General features: G+C 39.3%; 1 protein-coding gene across 1 annotated transcript in view; it reads left to right on the top strand.

Annotated features, from left to right (window-relative positions):
* The window catches only part of EIF3H (eukaryotic translation initiation factor 3 subunit H), a 127,652-nt gene extending 110,999 nt beyond the window's left edge, over positions 1-16,653 (top strand). The window contains exons 5-8 of the mRNA XM_050941160.1: positions 1,541-1,690; positions 10,306-10,426; positions 12,107-12,239; positions 16,378-16,653. Of these exons, the coding sequence (XP_050797117.1) occupies positions 1,541-1,690; positions 10,306-10,426; positions 12,107-12,239; positions 16,378-16,475 (502 nt within the window). The 3' untranslated portion in view covers positions 16,476-16,653. The remainder of the gene's footprint in view (positions 1-1,540; positions 1,691-10,305; positions 10,427-12,106; positions 12,240-16,377) is intronic.
* Positions 16,654-17,371: the final 718 nt, after the last annotated feature.

The following is a 17,371-nucleotide window of genomic DNA, read 5'->3' as shown; positions in this document are numbered from 1 at the left end:
AACAAAAAATTCTGGTGTGATGTCAGTTTCTGTGGAAACCAGGTATGTAATTCTAGTGATGGATGTGTACTCAAATGCAATGTCTAAGAAATGATGAAGACGTTGCTCCAAGCACTCCTACAATTGGCTTGGGGAAGCAACACTAACATATGTTTTGAAAGGATGTGCTGCATTCTATCACTCCAACCCTGGGGTGAGTGTTGTGAAGACAGCTACAACTGGGAACAGAGGCAGAGATACACTGAGGTGATCCAAAAGGGCAGAAATACACAGAGATAGAGAAAGGGAACAGTCTCTTAAGGCCTTGTCTACATGGCTGAAATTGACCAGCATGGGTATTCTGGAATAACTATTTGCTATAGCTATTCCTTGGGCACTGTCTTCTGGAATAAAATTACTTGTATTCCAGAATATTTACTTTGCTTCCAAAGCAGACCTGTCAGTCTAGGCTGCCTAGCACAATGAGGCCTATTAGCACTATCACATTATCAATAATAATAAACAATCTCTTGGCCAGAAATAAAGAGACTTCTGAAAATACAGCTGTTCTTGAGACTTGCTAATCAAATAACAAGTTTTACTTTTTTTTGTGGCAAGAATGTGTTTTGTGAATTGTGTTATTTAATTGATTACAACAATGCTGCTTGTTTGATACTGCCATTGAGTAACCACTTATAATTGAAGCAGCTGCTCGCATGACATTTCTCCCTAATCATCTCAGTGCTCAGTATCAAAAAAGAAACCCACGCGAAGCTTTCATTCAGAAAAACTGAACCATTTCACTGCTCAGTGTCTAAAGATAACACTTCCATTAGTTTGCTGCTTAGTCTAAAAAATGGAAGTGAATGTTTTAGTTTCCAGCCTTAATGGAGCCACACATACTGCACGTGCCCCCAAACTTGTGTATTGTGCCTTTATTTGTTGGTCTGATGATAGATATCCGTGTCTATTTTGTCTGTTTAAAAATTAAAGTAAGGGGTAATAAAGATAAGGTAAAATGTTACAAAAATAAGAAAATTCTGTTCTGTTCTGACTAGAATTTAAATGTATTTCATCATCCTCTTTTTAATTATGTCAGTGATTTAAAGTTATATGTTCAGTTACTGGAGAATGCAGCTTTCCATAGAAGCATTAGTGTGTTTCATTGTAACACAGTAGTTGTGAACCTAGAACTTATTGCAGAGCTGTGTGGTGACTAGTCACTTCTAGTTAAGAAAAACTGATGGTAAGGAAAACAGTAAAATATTCTGCTGGGGCAGAGTTAACTTTGCCATTGTAGTCTTTTGGTGGAAGTTTATTCTTGTAAATAACACATTAGTGATTAAAGCATCTGCTTTACTTTTGAGGGCTTTTTCACTTGGTTAGTTTGTACAAGGCTTTTTAATGTAAAGTTTTTCCATGCAAATGCCTCTCTTGGCAATGGAGCTCTGGAAATCTAGGGCTCTACGGAATCACCAGCTGACTGTTGCTAGAACAAGAATAGCGACCTCAAGGAGCAAAGTTCCCGGTTATGTATAAACTTTCTAAACTTGCTTTACAGATTGAAAAAAGCGAATGTTGCATTTGAGCACATGTTTGAAGAAGTGCCCATTATAATTAAGAATTCGTACCTGATCAATGTTATGCTGTGGGAGCTGGAAAAGAAATCAGCAGTAGCAGATAAACATGAATTGCTCAGTCTGTCTGGCAGGTAAGTACTTGTTAAAATAATGGATGTATCTTTATTCATGTTCCCAAACTGCACTTTAACACCATCGTCAAATCCAGCCTTGTTACAATCAATGGGAGTTTTGCCATTGACTCTAATGGAGCCAAAATTTTATCTCACCTGTCCTGCTTTGAGTGAGGCAAAAACTAATGCTAAAAACAGTATTTAAATTCAAAGAATAAATAATTTACATACTCAACGTGTACCTAGTAAACATTGTAGTTAGTGTGTGTTTCTTCACTTTGTAGATCCTGCTAATGCTCCGCGCCTATAAAATTTGCCAAACAGATCTCAGAATAGAACAATATCTTTGGCTTCGTTGTTTTTGTCAAATATCATATATATGAATGATTTTATTAAAAAATAAAGCACATCTGTTCTGCTGAGCCAGTAATATGCAGTTAAAAATGATAAACATTCCTAAACAAGAATATAGTGCTTGAAAAGAGATTTCAATTACAATTGACTTTACTAAGCCTGGTGTTGACGGTATCCGTTTTGCTAAAAAGTAGCATTAGGTTTGCTGAGAGTTTGAGAGCCCGGTGTCAGGTTGTCTCCTCTCTTCTGTGGCATCTCTATTACTGAAAGTTTGCAACCATGGCAGCCCATTCAATATGGTCCTCTGCGAATCTCTTTGTGGGTGAATAGTCCTTTTCATCCACCCAGGATACCATATTGTCGATCCATGATCTTTTTCTGCCTTGTCGTCTTCTGACATCAACTTTCCATTCCAGTGTCTGTAAACATGCATTGCCTGCTGAACCTCTAATGTGCCCTGCAAATTGAATCTTTCTTTCAGAAGATCTCTAATTAGTGTTTACCGAGTTCCCATAATCTCCAATACTTTTTTTGTTGGTTGCACAATCTGTCCATATTTTTTCTAAATTCTTTTATAACACCATAATTTGAAGGATTGCAGTTTCTTTATTATCGATTTGTTTGAATGTCCATGTTTCACACCTGTAAGTCTGTTTTTCAGAGTTGGAATTTAGTCTTCAGATTTATGTCCCTTCTCATCAGATGTTTAATCTTCCAGAATATCGTTTGTTCTGCTATTCAGGTGCTGACTTCAATGTCTAATCTTCTATTTTCTGTAATGTTGCTTCCCAAGTAACAATAATGTCTCACTCACTAAATGGCTGTGTCATTTACTGAAATCTTACCTGTTTTCCTTTGATCCCTGCAAACCACTGTAGTTTTTGTCTTGTCCACATTCCACTCTAAACCATCTTCTTTGTCATATTCATATATAAACTCCACTAACTTCCTCAGACCTTCTTCTGAATCATCCAATAGCTTTGTCATCTTCATAGTGAGTGTTAGTTGTTCATTTTCCATTCCTCTTAATCAAAGAAACACAAGACAGTATTAATTTCATCAGTCACTATAAATGTTGAATAACGTCAGTGACCTTATACAACATTGCTTCAACTCTCTCTTGATCTCTCTTAGGTTTTCATTTTCATTTCCCATTATAGTAGCCTTCCGATTCCAGTACAATTGTTTAAAAAGTCTTAAAATTCTGATTTTATTTGGTTTAAAATTTAAAAATGAATCTGTGATTTCCTATAATAAAGTCTCCAGGGCTTTTTAACCGAGTATAAATAGAGTATAAAAAATAATTTTTTTGGTTTAGTGATTTTTGTGGTAGGTTAGAAATGAGTTAACAATTTCTAGCATTTATCTGTCGTAAATATTATTTTTTGGCAAAATATCCCTGGACAATAGTGTAAGAAATGCTGATTATAATTTTATCACAGGTTTAGATTACTGGGCTGATGAAGAAAATGAAGAATTATTTTGTGGTGTAGAAGATGGGATGTATCAACTATTGTGTGATGGTTTCAATATGTAATCCTTCTATTTCTGTAGAAACCAGTGTGACAGAATTGCATTCCATCACAACGAGCTGCCAGGATTCTCACTTCCTGGTCTGGGCTTCCCAATACCAAACTGGCTCCAAGTTCTTAAAGGTTTCTTTGGCCCATAGGAGCAGTGTGTGAGCCAGACCCGTATTGGTTTTTTAGCTGCCATCTAAGCTGACGCACTGCCTCTGGAGCCTGCCAGTGAGTTCCCTCTTTACCATGATCAGCAAAAGCCTGTAGGAGCTGTGCTTTTGCCTGTCATGGCACTAATTCTTCCATTTTCATTCAAGGTTGTCCTGATGCAGGCCATCTTCTCGCAGGCTGGGAGTAATTGGCACACTCAGCACATTTGGAGTGGAGGGATTTTTTGAGATACTTGCAGCCCAGAACTGATGCCCTTGCCTAGATAATTTGGGGGAGGGTCAAGCTGAAGGTAAAGGGGTTGAAGGATTGTTTGGAGTTGGAGGAGCTGGAAAACTACTGTTCAGATAAAATACATTCACTGCAGCGGAATGAGATTATGACTTCTCATGGGAGGATCTAACATTTCTCCAGAAACTGTCCAAGCAGCAGGTCTTGTGTGGAAACATGTCCAGGAATCTAGAGGTGGCATGATGGATACCTAAGCCAAGTAACCTCATCCAAAAAGGTTGCCATTCCTTTGCAACTATTTTCAACCAGCTGGTGGAGGTTACAATATATGCTTTACACAGCTGCCTGTGCCTTAATCTGCATAAAAGAAATATGTACTCCTTGAGGGTCAGACTTATCCAGTCTTCTGTAATGGCGATGTTGTGGTTTCCGTCGTGGGGCAGGAAAAGCTTGAGGATTTGCTTTTACACCAGAGAGAATTTCTTTGGGGAGCTGGCAGACGCCTCATTGCGTTCAGAAAGTCAAGGTGTACCTGAATTCTCTTTGCCACGTGCCTGCTCATAATACCCCTTTCACAAGAGCCAAAAGGAAAAATCACCACATCATAAGCCAGCATTTACTTTGTATTCAGGCTGTCAGAACCTTCTCTTGGCCCCAAGTGTTCCTGCTCTTACCCAGGTAGCCCTTGGTACCTCCGACACGAGCCCTGAGCCTTGTTTAGAGGGACTACAAGCACAAGTTTCAGAAAACCCGCAGACTGTACGCATGCAAACCCCATCCCAGCAAAGAATGGTGTTGGGTTCCTTATCAGGAAAAGATACTTCAGGGAATCTAGCTCCTCCTGGCAAAGAGACTTTCAAACCTCTAACACTGTGAAGAGAACTACTTGGTATTCAGAAAGACAAGAGAGTTCTGACTCATCCTAGATATCGGTGAACTGTATCAGTATTACTCATAGATTCGTATATAAGGCCAGAATGGCTCTCTGTGACCATCTAATCTGACTTCTTGTATGTTAGATAAAGGAACGATTTACTGTGGGAGAGATGTTTCTAGAGGAAGGCAACTGACTCTGTGCTCTGATCCTTTTGGACATTAACATGCACATAGGGATATTTCCAGTGCCTATAAGAAATATCTTGTGTTTGTCATGGGGAAATAGCACTTCCAATTTCATGTGTTGTTTTTTGATTTGGCATCTACTGTGTCTTTGTGAAATGCTTGGCAGTAGTCATGGCTTTCCAAGCACCTTCCATCCAAACTGTAGTAATGGCAGTTATGTCTAGCTTAGAGTCAAGAGCCTCTGCCAAGGAATTTCACACCCAAGGAACTTGGTCTTTCCTCGTAAAACCTTCCTTCGCATATTCGTGTTCTGGAGGAGTGTGGTTCTGAAAATATTAAGGCTCTTAAGAGGCATGTCCCCAAAGGCGACCCAACTTGTAACAGACAATCAGGCCACCATATTTTGTATAAACACACAGGGATGTGCTAAGCATGACCTCCAATGTCAGGATGCCTTGCAGCTGTAGGAGTTGGTGGGGGGTCTGTCCCACAATATGCTTCTGGTTGCCATGTACTTAGTAGGGTAAAAATACAGTTGGACACGCAGTCAGTCTGTGACTGATATTCACAAATAGTCTCTGTTGGGTAAGTGGTGGATCAGATCTTCCTTATAGAATCATAAGGCAGAGAGCGCGTAAGTTTGTTGTCCAAAGGCACAGAACTGAGAATATAGAACTCAAGTCTCCTGACTCCTAGTCCTATGCCCATTTTAAAGGCTGTTACCACATCAATCTGCAAAAGTGCTCCCTCAGTACCTCCAACCCCCAAATCAAAGTACAGTAACTGGGTTTTCCATCACCATCTTGATCACACAGAGTTATCCACCACAGGAAGAGGGGAATGTTGTTGAAGGGGACGTAGTTCCTTAGTGGAGCAAGGAGGAAGAGTGGCTGCAGAGAAACTGGTTGACCCTTCCCAAACAGTGCAACTGCCGCATAATTTTTCTTATACACACTCTTGCCACTCTGTCCCTGATCTTTATTCAAAGGGGAAAAAATTAATTGGGCAGTCCATTCAGTGAGATATCATCTTTTATGCAGAGCTGAATGCAGTGAATTGTATAGCTATTTGTCCTATGGAAGGGAATAGCATCTTCTAAATAAGTGTCTTTATTACTAAATTTTCTCTGCAGAGATTGAGACTGTGCAGAAGGCTAAAATTTTATGCAAAAGTGAGCCTCTTCCACAGATGTCTTTCCTTAGATGATATGTCTCCTTTGCCTGACATTTGGACCTGACAAATAAGTTTTAAGTGTTTAATAAACTCCCCTTTATCTGCGTGGATTTACTGCACCATACCAGCTGAGTGACATGGAGCTTTACATTCTTTGGTTGTAGAGGGTGACTGAAACAATGTCACTAATTTTATTTTACCAAGTGTTATATTTGTATTTTATTAAATATGGATTCCTGTCAGGGTTTGTACATCAAGCTTTTATTTAATTTGCTTCATAGACATGCTTCATAGATGTGTGTGTATGTACATTTACACTCTCAAAAATCAGTTCTTGTTGGTCCCTTTTTTTTTTTTTTCCCAAGGAGGTAAGAGCAAGAATTGGCGTAAGACGTGTGAGATAACTATATGGAAAAATTGGTCCTGTAGTTGGAGCATACTTATCACTTCATGTCTCAGTTCACATCTGTTTAAGTTATCAGTTTTCAGCTTTTAGTTTCCCTGGCAATGAAAGCAAACTCCATATTACTACAACTTCTAACAATATCTCCCTGTTTCAGTATTCTGCTAAACTGAACTGGCCCCAGAGAGATTCACGTAAAATCATTCTCTGTAACTAGCTGTATTTCATGTGGACGCTATCTGTATAATAATTAAGTATTTGTGATACCCACATGCCCTACAAGGCCATTAGTGTGCGTGTACACATATGCACTTGCTTCTGATAATATCCAGTGCGAACACTCTGGGTAATATAAACTCTATAAAAAGTGGAAAATACACACACCCATGGTCATGGCAGTATTCCACAGTTCTAATATCATACAGTTAAAATGCTCAAAAGCCAAACAAACCCCAAAACAAAAAACAAAGCAGGAAGTTCAGAAATAATTATAGAAAAACCTTTGTTGCTGCTGTGCAGTTGAAGATTTTATCCCCTCTTCTCGCCCCTCCCCCAAGAGATTTTAAAACTTGAGTAGAAAATAAACGGTGGGGTGAGCAGGAGACTCTGCCTAGAGTGAATTATCAAATAGCAGGTCCAATACTTAGAGACAATGATGAGCTCCCTTAGCTACTTTCTAAGCATATACCATGCTGTGCTTGGTTCACAAGCTGCTTTAAGCTGTAACTCTGTATTTCCTGGCTTTTGTAGGAGCAATTTATAATTTTAAAGGCTACGTTTGTGTGTTGAGAGGGATGCGGGGGTAAACTACATACTATTCCCTTAGATTTATGCCACTATCCTATCTGCTGGTTGTTTCCAGTTGGAGTACATACAGCACAGGTGAAGAGTGTAGAGAGAATGCATTGTAAAAGATTGAGGGAAATAATCATATGGACAGTCTAGATGAGTAGTGGCTATATGATTCTGAGGTGGAAGTACACAAAACAGGGTAGCTAACTAAAAACTAGTAATAATGTATTTCAGTAGAGAAAAGAAAAATGGAGTCTGTGTGACTAACTGGCCTGGAGCCAAGTATGGCTGAGCACTGCTCGCTTGGAAGCCCGCAAGCCCTGCTTCCAATCAGTCAAAGAGGTAAAATACAGAGCAGCGATGTCCCTTCCCCCACACTCCTATTTGGTATGAATGTTGTCACCATAAATACCATACTAAAAGTTTTTTGTGAAAAAAGTTAATTTGTTTAAGAACATAAGAATGGCCATACTGGTCCATCTAGCCTCATATCTTGTCTCAACAGTGGCCAGTACCACAGCTTCAGGGGGATATAGAGAACATAGCAGTTTTGGAGAGATCTACCCCAGTCTTCCCCTCATGGCTTCTGTCAGTCAGAGGAACACCCAGAGCATGGAGTTGCATCCCTGACCATCCTGGCTAATAGCCATTGATGGACCTGTCCTCCGTGAACTTATCTAGTTCTTCTTTGAATCCAGATATACTTTTAGCCATCACAATATCCCATGGCAATGAGTTCTACAAGTTAATTGTGTGTTGTGTGAAAAAGTGCTTCCTCTTGTTGGTATTAAACCTGCTGCCTATTAATTTAATCCGGTGACCTCTGTTTTTGGTATTGTGGGAAAAGTTAAATAACACTTCTGTATTCACTTTTTCCACAACAGTCATCACTTTATAGACCTGTCATATCCCTCCTTAATCGTCTCTCTTCTCATCTGAATGACCCTAATATTTTTTAGTATCCTCATATGGAAGCCATACCATACCCTTGATCACCTTCATTGCCCTTCTCTGAACCTTTCCAATTCTGTTTTTTGAAATGGGATGAACAGAAATGGACACAATATTAAATACATTGTGTAGCTGCACCATATATTTACATAGTCATATGATATTTTCTGCATTTTTTATCCTTTTCCTAATAGTTCATAACATTCTATTAGCTTTGTTGAACACTGCTGTTCATTGAGCTGAAGTTTTTAGAGAACTGTCCACAATGACTCGATCTTTCTTGAATAGTAACAAATAATTGAGAACTACACATAATGTGTGTAATTGAGCTTATTTTTTCCAGTATGTGTGCGTTACTTTGACCTGTCAAGGTTGAATTTCATCTGTCACTTTGTTGCCTAGTGACCCAGTTTTGTGAGATCTGCCTGTAAATCTTAGTTAAGTCCAAAGCACACTACAGTCTTGAAACTATCCAGATCATTTGAGGATGTTGAACAGCACAGGTCAAAGTATGTATCCCCTTGGGGGGATCCCGCTGTTTATCTCTCTCCATTATGAAAAACTGACCCCTTATTCCTACTCTTACTTAGTTCCCTTAAGAGTTGGTGAGGGACCTTTGTCAAGGCTTTCTGGAAATCCAAGTACTCTGTTAACTGGGTCATGCTTATTCACCTGCTTGTTGACACCCTCAAAGAATTCTGATGCATTGGTGAGGCATGATTTCCTTTTACAAGTTGTGTTGACTCTTCCCCCCAACATCTTACATTCATCTATGCATCTAATCATTCTGTCCTTTACTATAGTTTCTACCAGTTTGCCCAGCAATGAAGTTAGGCATACTTACCTGTAATTGCCAGGATCACCTCTGGAGCCCTTTTTAAAAACTGTTGTTACATTCATTGCCTTCCAGTTATCAGATACAGAGGTTTGTTTCAGCAGTAGGTTTCAAATTACAGTTAGTAGCTCTGCAATTTCATATTTGAGTTCCTTCTGAACTCTTGGGTGAAAACCATCTTGCCCTGCTGTGATATCTTGAAAATTCAACTTTCCTGTAAAATATTGAACATAAATTTCCAGGAAAAAAAAGTGGTAATAAAAATTGTTGAACAGACTGCATTTGTCTGGACAAGCTTGCTGATCATCTAACCTAAATTGGACCCACCCAGCCTTGCTGTTTCCATATGGCCTGCGGTATGGAATGTTGAGTTGGCCTGACTGGAAGCAACTCCGTCTGCCAGTGACTAAAGGGCAAGTGATATCTTCAAAACTTCCAAGTATGGCTTGCTAGCCTAGTTAATTTTATGAAGCTTTGAAGAATATTTAACTGATCCATCAAGAGACCTAGGAAGATTGCATATGGCTAACGGTGACTTTAAACCAAGGATATGGAACATAGTCATTGTATTGGAACTGTTTAGGGGTGCACATCACAAATCCATCACACTGTTTTGGATACATTTGGCCTGAATCTGGAAATTGCAGGTGATTGAGGTTAGGAAGTGGCTTTATGGAGCTAAGTAAGGGAGTCTTCCCACACCTTCTTTCTGCTTGCACACTGTACCTGACTGAAACCACTACTCCCTCTGAAACTCCCTGTTAGCTGCTTAGTATAGATGTTCAGAAAGCTAAGACCATGGACGCTTAGATATTATGGTGATGGAAGCCAACTACCCAGATAGATATATGGTTATACTGGGCCTGGACTTTCACTAGCAGTAACTTTCTCTCTCCAATTTTTTTTTAAGAAAAACGTTGAAACACATTGATTGGTAAGTGGCAGACATCCTAGTAGAACTGTCCTTAAACAATAAATGGTTTTCAATAAATGCATACCATGTTACTATCAATTTATACAAGGAAACTAACTAGCTGTACTATTGGACAAGAACAGTGGTCAAGTGACTTTTTTGTAATGCATTTGAATTTTAAAATATTTTTATGGTTAACTTTACCAGTAAGAAATTACATTTGTATTTCAGTAATCACTTGGGGAAGACCCTGCAATTGCTGATGGACAGAGTGGATGAAATGAGCCAGGATATAGTTAAATACAACACTTACCTGAGGAACACAAGCAAGCAGCAGCAGCAGAAACACCAGGTTGGTAGCTGAGAGAAGCTGAATCAAAGCTTTTTTTCCCACAAAATGAAGGTGAAGCATCCTATAAGGCTACATTTAATACCATTCAAACTACACTTTAGACGCTCCCTGCATGTCAGCTGCTACATATAGAGGTTTGTTCAGAAAGCTAACTTTCGGTGCATTATTTGAAACTCTTTGCCACAAACATCTGCCTACTTAAAACAGAGAGATGGTAACATCAGATGACACTGTATTCACTTTTGCCAAAGTGATGTGAATAATGCAAAGAGGCATTTATTTGGAAAATCCGAGTGAAGTAGCTTTCGGGGTGTTGCACCTCACTTCTTTACTAACTTTAATTGCTTTAGTAGTGGATTCATTTAAAAAACGGAGCAATTGTGATTAAGAGCAAGCAATTTTGATAAGAAACAAGAAACCAGCTGCTGAGAAGTGGATGGTGCAATGTATTATAACTTCCTCACATACAGATATATGAATGTTTAACCTTTTCTTCATTAATGTGGCCTGAAGACCACATTTGTCATTGCTGCTGAAAAATTGTTGATTGACAACATTTCATACCTGATAGCATACTGAAATTCATTCAGGTACCTCTGCGCTGATGTATCAAACTGATGATTAAAATGTCCTGTGTGTCTTTTTGCCTTCAGATTTAAATATATTTGCTATGAGTTTAAGTGAGCAAGATACAGATTCAAGTTTATGCCTTTTACTATCTGCATATATCTAGCTAATCCCAACCTACATTTTTATATGTATGGTACCATACAAAATACATTAAATGGCTTCTAAAATTTTTACATCTCTTTAAACATAAATGTAACATTTCTTAATGGTTTAGTTTAAGCACCATTTTTGTAAAAACAAAAATATTCAGCTAAAGGCTGAAAAAATGGTCTTGCTTCACTTAATTTAAAAATACTGTAAAAATAGAATTGAAAAGGAAAGAACTATAAGAGCAGGCTGTAAGCACCTTCTTTTATAAACTAGTCAAATTACTTAAATTCTTCCTTCTAGTGGCCCATATAGTACTGACTTCTAAGTGGCAATATCAGATCCAAGCACTTGTAATGGATAAAAGAACTAATAAAGCTTGAGATGTACTGATGGACAATAACTTATTTTAACCCACTCTGTATCGTTAATTTGTGGTTTTCACTCTTCAGCTGAAGAGAACATTATTAAGGGGTCTTTTTCCCCTACCATATAGCAACAACCTGGTGTTGACGTAGAATTTAGGAATTTCTGAATTTGTATTTATTTATTTTTTATCTACTGCAAATTACTTAAGGAATTGGCTTCTTGTATACTCTTAAATTCTAGCCACTCAGTTGACTAAGTTTGAGAAAATTGAGTCTTTTGCACCCTGCTGATTTTTCTAAATATACTGCTGACTTAGCTTCAGTAAAAATGGATTTTAACCCCCTTCCAAAATATATATATATATATATATATATATATATATATATATATATATATATATATAGGCATGTTGAGTGTAGTTAACTTCAGTTTGTGCTTTTGGGGGATTGGACAGGTTTTATTAAATAAAATCCATATATGAATGAAGTAACTCTTTTAATTTCTTTGGTGGCTGCACTTGAGAAGTTTCTCTTTAATCAGCTATACTTGTGTTCAGAATCCTACCACAGTCTCTGTTTGTTGCATTGTTTCCAGTACCAGCAGAGACGTCAGCAAGAAAACTTACAGCGACAGAGTCGAGGAGAGCCTCCACTTCCTGAAGAGGACATGAGCAAACTGTTCAAACCTCTACAGCCCCCTGCCAGAATGGATTCACTGCTTATTGCAGGTAATGGTTCTGGAGATCTTTCTCATTTCGTAGCTACAGAAAAAATATAGTTGTTACCCTTAATATCCTGCTTTCACTTTACATATGATGTCATGTGATATCTCAGCATTTGCACTGTTTCCCTTTGCTTAGTCTCTCTAGGGAAATACCTAAGAAATATAACAAATGCTGATGAAAAATTGTGTAGCCTAAGTTTAAAGGTAACCACAGTATTAGACTGAAATAGAGACAAAGCTAGTTTGTAGGGGAGAGCTTTAAATTTGTGTGACTGTGGGGATCATGCACTTTTATCTCCTCTTCAGATCTAGTTCTCTCACAGCTGGGAGAATTAAATCTGGCCTGGTGGAGCTCTAGGTGAAGAGTAGTTTCATTTTCTCTCCTAGCCCCAAGGTACTGAAGAAGTAAGTGGAGACAGAATATAGGCTTCCCCTACACATTCAGCCTCCCCTCTTGTGCAGCCACTGATTGCCACATCTGACTCCTGCTCGTCTCCCATTTCCTGTGCTTGGTAGGACGTGCAAGACAGATACCAGAGATGCAGCACAGGAGCAGAAACATAGAACCCAAGCTGCCTTCCCCCCCGCATCCCGCAAAAGAGCCCTAGGGTGGGAGACATGATGAGAAAGAGAATTGCTTAATTTTAGGATGAGGTTTATATTTGGGTTTCTTCTGCTTGTTGAGCCAGTTAACTGTTGCCACTAATTAGATGGCATTCACTTGAAAGGCACTCAGATATATTAGCTCCCTAATATTTTGCATTCTCACGCCATTTCAAAACAATTTGGAAGGTTTTTACGCACACCATATACAGAAAGCGAGAGAGAGAATTAAAATAAAGCCCTGTGTAGTCTGGTGCAGTGGAAGGAATGAGCAACTAACCGATCACACAAATACAAAATTAAAAGAATTGGCCCTTAGCCTTGTTGCTTGAAACAATTCAAATGAGGGAAAAAAAACAAACTTCAGTGAGTCACTTTTTTAATATAGTTCTAAAACAATAAGTGCCCTGGTTTATTAATCCTTCTGAGGTCTCAGAATTTTGAGTGTTGTCTTGGTACAATTTGTCTTGGATAATGAATCTTAGCAGCACAGTGCTACTTGAAAAATACATGCTAGCATAGTTTTACAAAATGTAACAGAGAAATTGTGTGCATGCTTTTATGATGGTGGGTTATGGCTCAGTCTTCTACAAGAAGGGAAAGTGAAAACAATTAGGCCTGGTCTACACTAGACATTTAAACCGAATTTAGCAGCATTAAACCGATTTATCCCTACACCTGTCCACACAACGAGACCCTTTATATCGATATAAAGGGCTCTTTAAACCAATTTCTGTACTCCTCCCCGACGAGAGGAGTAGCGCTGAAATCGGTATTGCCTTGTCGGATTAGGGTTAGTGTGGCCGCAAATCGACAGTATTGGCCTCCAGGCAGTATCCCACAGTGCACCATTGTGATCGCTCTGGAAAGCAATCTGAACTCGGATGCACTGGCCAGGTAGACAGGAAAAGCCCCGCGAACTTTTGAATTTCATATCCTGTTTGCCCAGCTTGGAGCTCTGATCAGCATGGGTGGCGATGCAGTCCCAAATCCAAAAAGAGCTCCAGCATGGACCATACGGGAGATACTGGATCTGATTGCTATATGGGGAGGCAAATCTGTTCTATCAGAGCTCCGTTCCAGAAGACAAAATGACAAAGCATTTGAAAAAATCTCCAGGCTATGATAGACAGAGTCCACAGCACAGTGCTGTGTGACAAGCGTAACGGAAAGCCAAATAATCAAATGGACGCTCAGGAGGGAGGGAGTACTGAGGACTCCAGCTATCCCATAGTCTCCAAAAAGCATTTGCATTCTTGGCTGAGCTCCCAATGCCTGAAGGGTCAAAAACATTTTCCCGGGTGTTTCAGGGTATATGTTGTCAATTTACACCCTCCCCCCTCGAAAGAAAAGAGAAAAAAAAAAGTTTCTTGCCTTTTTTCAATGTCACCCTATGTCTACTGCATGCTCCTGGTAGACGGGTGCTACAGCGCTGAACACCAGCATTCCCTTCCCGGTGGCAGGCGGTACAATGTGACTGCTATCCATCATCATCATTAACCCGTGAGTGCTCCTGGCTGGCCTCGGTGAGGTCGGCCAGGGGCGCCTGGGTAAAAATGGGAATGACTCCCAGTCATTCCCAGCAGATGGTACAGAACGTCTGGTAACCATCTTCATCATAGCAACTGGAGGCTGAGCTCCATCAGCCCCCACTCTTTCATGTCTAAAGAAAAGATTCTGTACTGCCTGGACTATCATAGCAGCAGGAGGCTTCCTCCCCCTCATTTTATCTCACTAAAAAATCAGTGTTTCTTATTCCTGCATTCTTTATTACTTCATCACACAAATGGGGGGACACTGCCATGGTAGCCCAGGAGGGTTGGAGGAGGAGGGAAGCAACGGGTGGGGTTGTTGCAGGGGCACCCCGTGGAATGGCATGCAGCTCATCATTTCTGCGGGATCTCTGGGGCTCTGACATGGAGCGACTGTGCTCTCTGGCTCTCTAGTACACTTGCCCCATATTGTAGGCACAACTGACTCTATTTTTAGACAAAACATAAAGAAGGGAATGACACGGGGAGTCATTTCCATTTTTGTCCATACGCCCCCAGCCGACCTCAGCAAGGCCAGCCAGGAGCATCCATGACAGCAGCAGACTCTACAGAACGACTGATAACCATCATCTCATCGCCAATTTACAATGACATGGCAGACGGTGCAATAGGGATCGTAACCGTCTCTGCTACCTTGCAAAGGCAAATGAATGCTGCTGTGTAGCACTGCAGTACCGCGTCTGTCAGCAGCATCCAGTACACATACGGTGACAGTGACAAAAGGCAAAATGGGTTCCATGGTTGCCATGCTATGGCGTCTGCCAGGGCAATCCAGGGAAAAAGGGCCCGAAATGATTGTCTGCCATTGCTTTCACGGAGGAAGGATTGAGTGACGACATTTACCCAGAATCACCTGCGACACTGTTTTTGCATTGGGATCTCAACCCAGAATTCCAATGGGCGGAGGAGACTGCGGGAACTATGGGATAGCTACGGGATAGCTACCCACAGTGCAACGCTCCTGAAATCAAGTCTAGCCTCGGTACACGGATGCACACCGCCGAATTAATGTGCTTAGTGTGGCCGCATGCACTCGACTTTATACAATCTGTTTTACAAAATCAGTTTATGTAAAATTGGAATAATCCCATGGTGTAGACACTTATACTTCAAAGCAAAAACAGCCTTCAGCCAAAACACTTTCCTCATTTGTTCTCATTAGCATAGTTGGGGAAGAACTGAAAGCATCCACTTCTTTAATTCACATGGAGTTAAGTTTGGAGATAAAGAATAAAACTTAACTGTTTTGTCTCTGAGGCATTTAAAAACTTTTAAATAGAGCATTAAATTGAAAGTTTATTGGTCTGCTGGGCAGTCTTAATTTTGATTAAACTGGCTTTATTTTGCTATTCCAGACTAACAGGATAAATAACTTGTAGCAGCACTTGTATAAAAATGGTTTTATGGAGATGTTTGATCTGTATAGCACTGACAAGTCTTCATAGCCTGAAGATTTTTGAAATTGCTCATAAAGTGATATATTTGTTGAAAACACAGCCAACTAAATGTCAGATGGGAGAGTTTTCAAACTAATAGTGTAACATATATGATGATTTTTTTTTAACTGGGACAGCAAATGGGTAAGAATAAAACTGAAATTTAGCCTTGCGGTGTTTTTAGGGCTTCTAAATTCAGTTAATTGATGTGGTTAAGCATCCAGCACAGCACCATGAATTGTTTATCCTTTATATCGTTCAGCTGTCTTTTCAGAAGTTGCATGTGATGCAACTTTTTTGGAATTAAAATTGGATTCTGCTTACAGGAGTGATAATTCATTTTAATGCACACTAACTTATCCATTCTGCTTATTTGATTTACTCTTCTTCCTAACTCTGTTTGTGTATTTAAAAACGCTTTCAAAGCCCTAAGCGTAGAACATTGTGCAGGATGCTGCTTTACCTTATATAAATGATATGTTTTTTAATAATAAATATTCTTTGAATTTTTAAATTATAATCAGAGTTTTTTGTTTTTTCCTGTTGGCAGGTCAGATTAATACCTATTGCCAGAATATCAAGGAGTTTACTGCACAGAACCTGGGCAAACTCTTCATGGCGCAGGCTCTTCAAGAGCACAATAACTAAAGAGAAAAAATGTGGTATTTGATATAATCTCCAACAAAAGAAGATTCCCTGACTCTCAGTTTATACTTCTGACAACACTTTTAAAAACATTGTATGTTGGAAAAATACCTTGTGAAACCAAGGCACACAGGTTTGCCTAGAATTCTCTTCTTAAGAAAAATAAAAGCAGATTTTAACACTTTTGTTTGGCATTTCCTTATTTGTTAGCCAGATTAGACTGGAATTTTCCATGGTGTTCCCTCAAGGTTTTCTTAACACTCAATATTAATTAACTCATGTTGTGTGCCCTACTATGTTCATTTGTAGCAAACAATAATACATGTATTTAACTTGGAAGCTAGGAATAAAAAATACCTCATATGTGCAACGTGACTGAGTTAACTTTGCAGGAAAAATCTTAGCCTTTTGAATTTCCTGACTTGAGTGCTTGAATTTACAATCGTAATGTTGCATTAGTAGTAGTCTTTTGCATTTAACTTCTCTGGACTTTCTAGTACCACAATTAGCTTGCTTGGCACAAAAATGTCATAGGCGTCACCAGCAGAATATATAAATGTCTTGTAATGCATCATAGTTAAACCTCAATTATCTGAACACTGATTAATCCAAATTGTTACACGGAGGTGTGAAGCGCTCCCTGCAGTTTGGCTAGATTTAAGCTATGCAGAAAAAGAACCATAGAGGATTTCAGTTCTGTGGAGTTTGTCATACATGTTGATGGATTTGGAGCTGGTTGGTAAAAATTTACAAATGCATGTTCACCTAGTTACTGGGATATTACTGTATGAATATATTGTTTTAGTTTAATATAGGGCTGTCTAGAGAATCAATCAGGAAATGAAGAATGACTCAAGATAAATCATCCCAGAGCAAACACTTAACACTTGTTAAGGGAT

The sequence above is a fragment of the Gopherus flavomarginatus genome, chromosome 2 (genome assembly GCF_025201925.1).
Source record: "Gopherus flavomarginatus isolate rGopFla2 chromosome 2, rGopFla2.mat.asm, whole genome shotgun sequence".
Classification (NCBI taxonomy): Eukaryota; Metazoa; Chordata; order Testudines; family Testudinidae; genus Gopherus; species Gopherus flavomarginatus.
The sequence above is the reverse complement of the archived record's forward strand: the minus strand, read 5'-3'. Positions and strand labels throughout refer to the sequence as shown.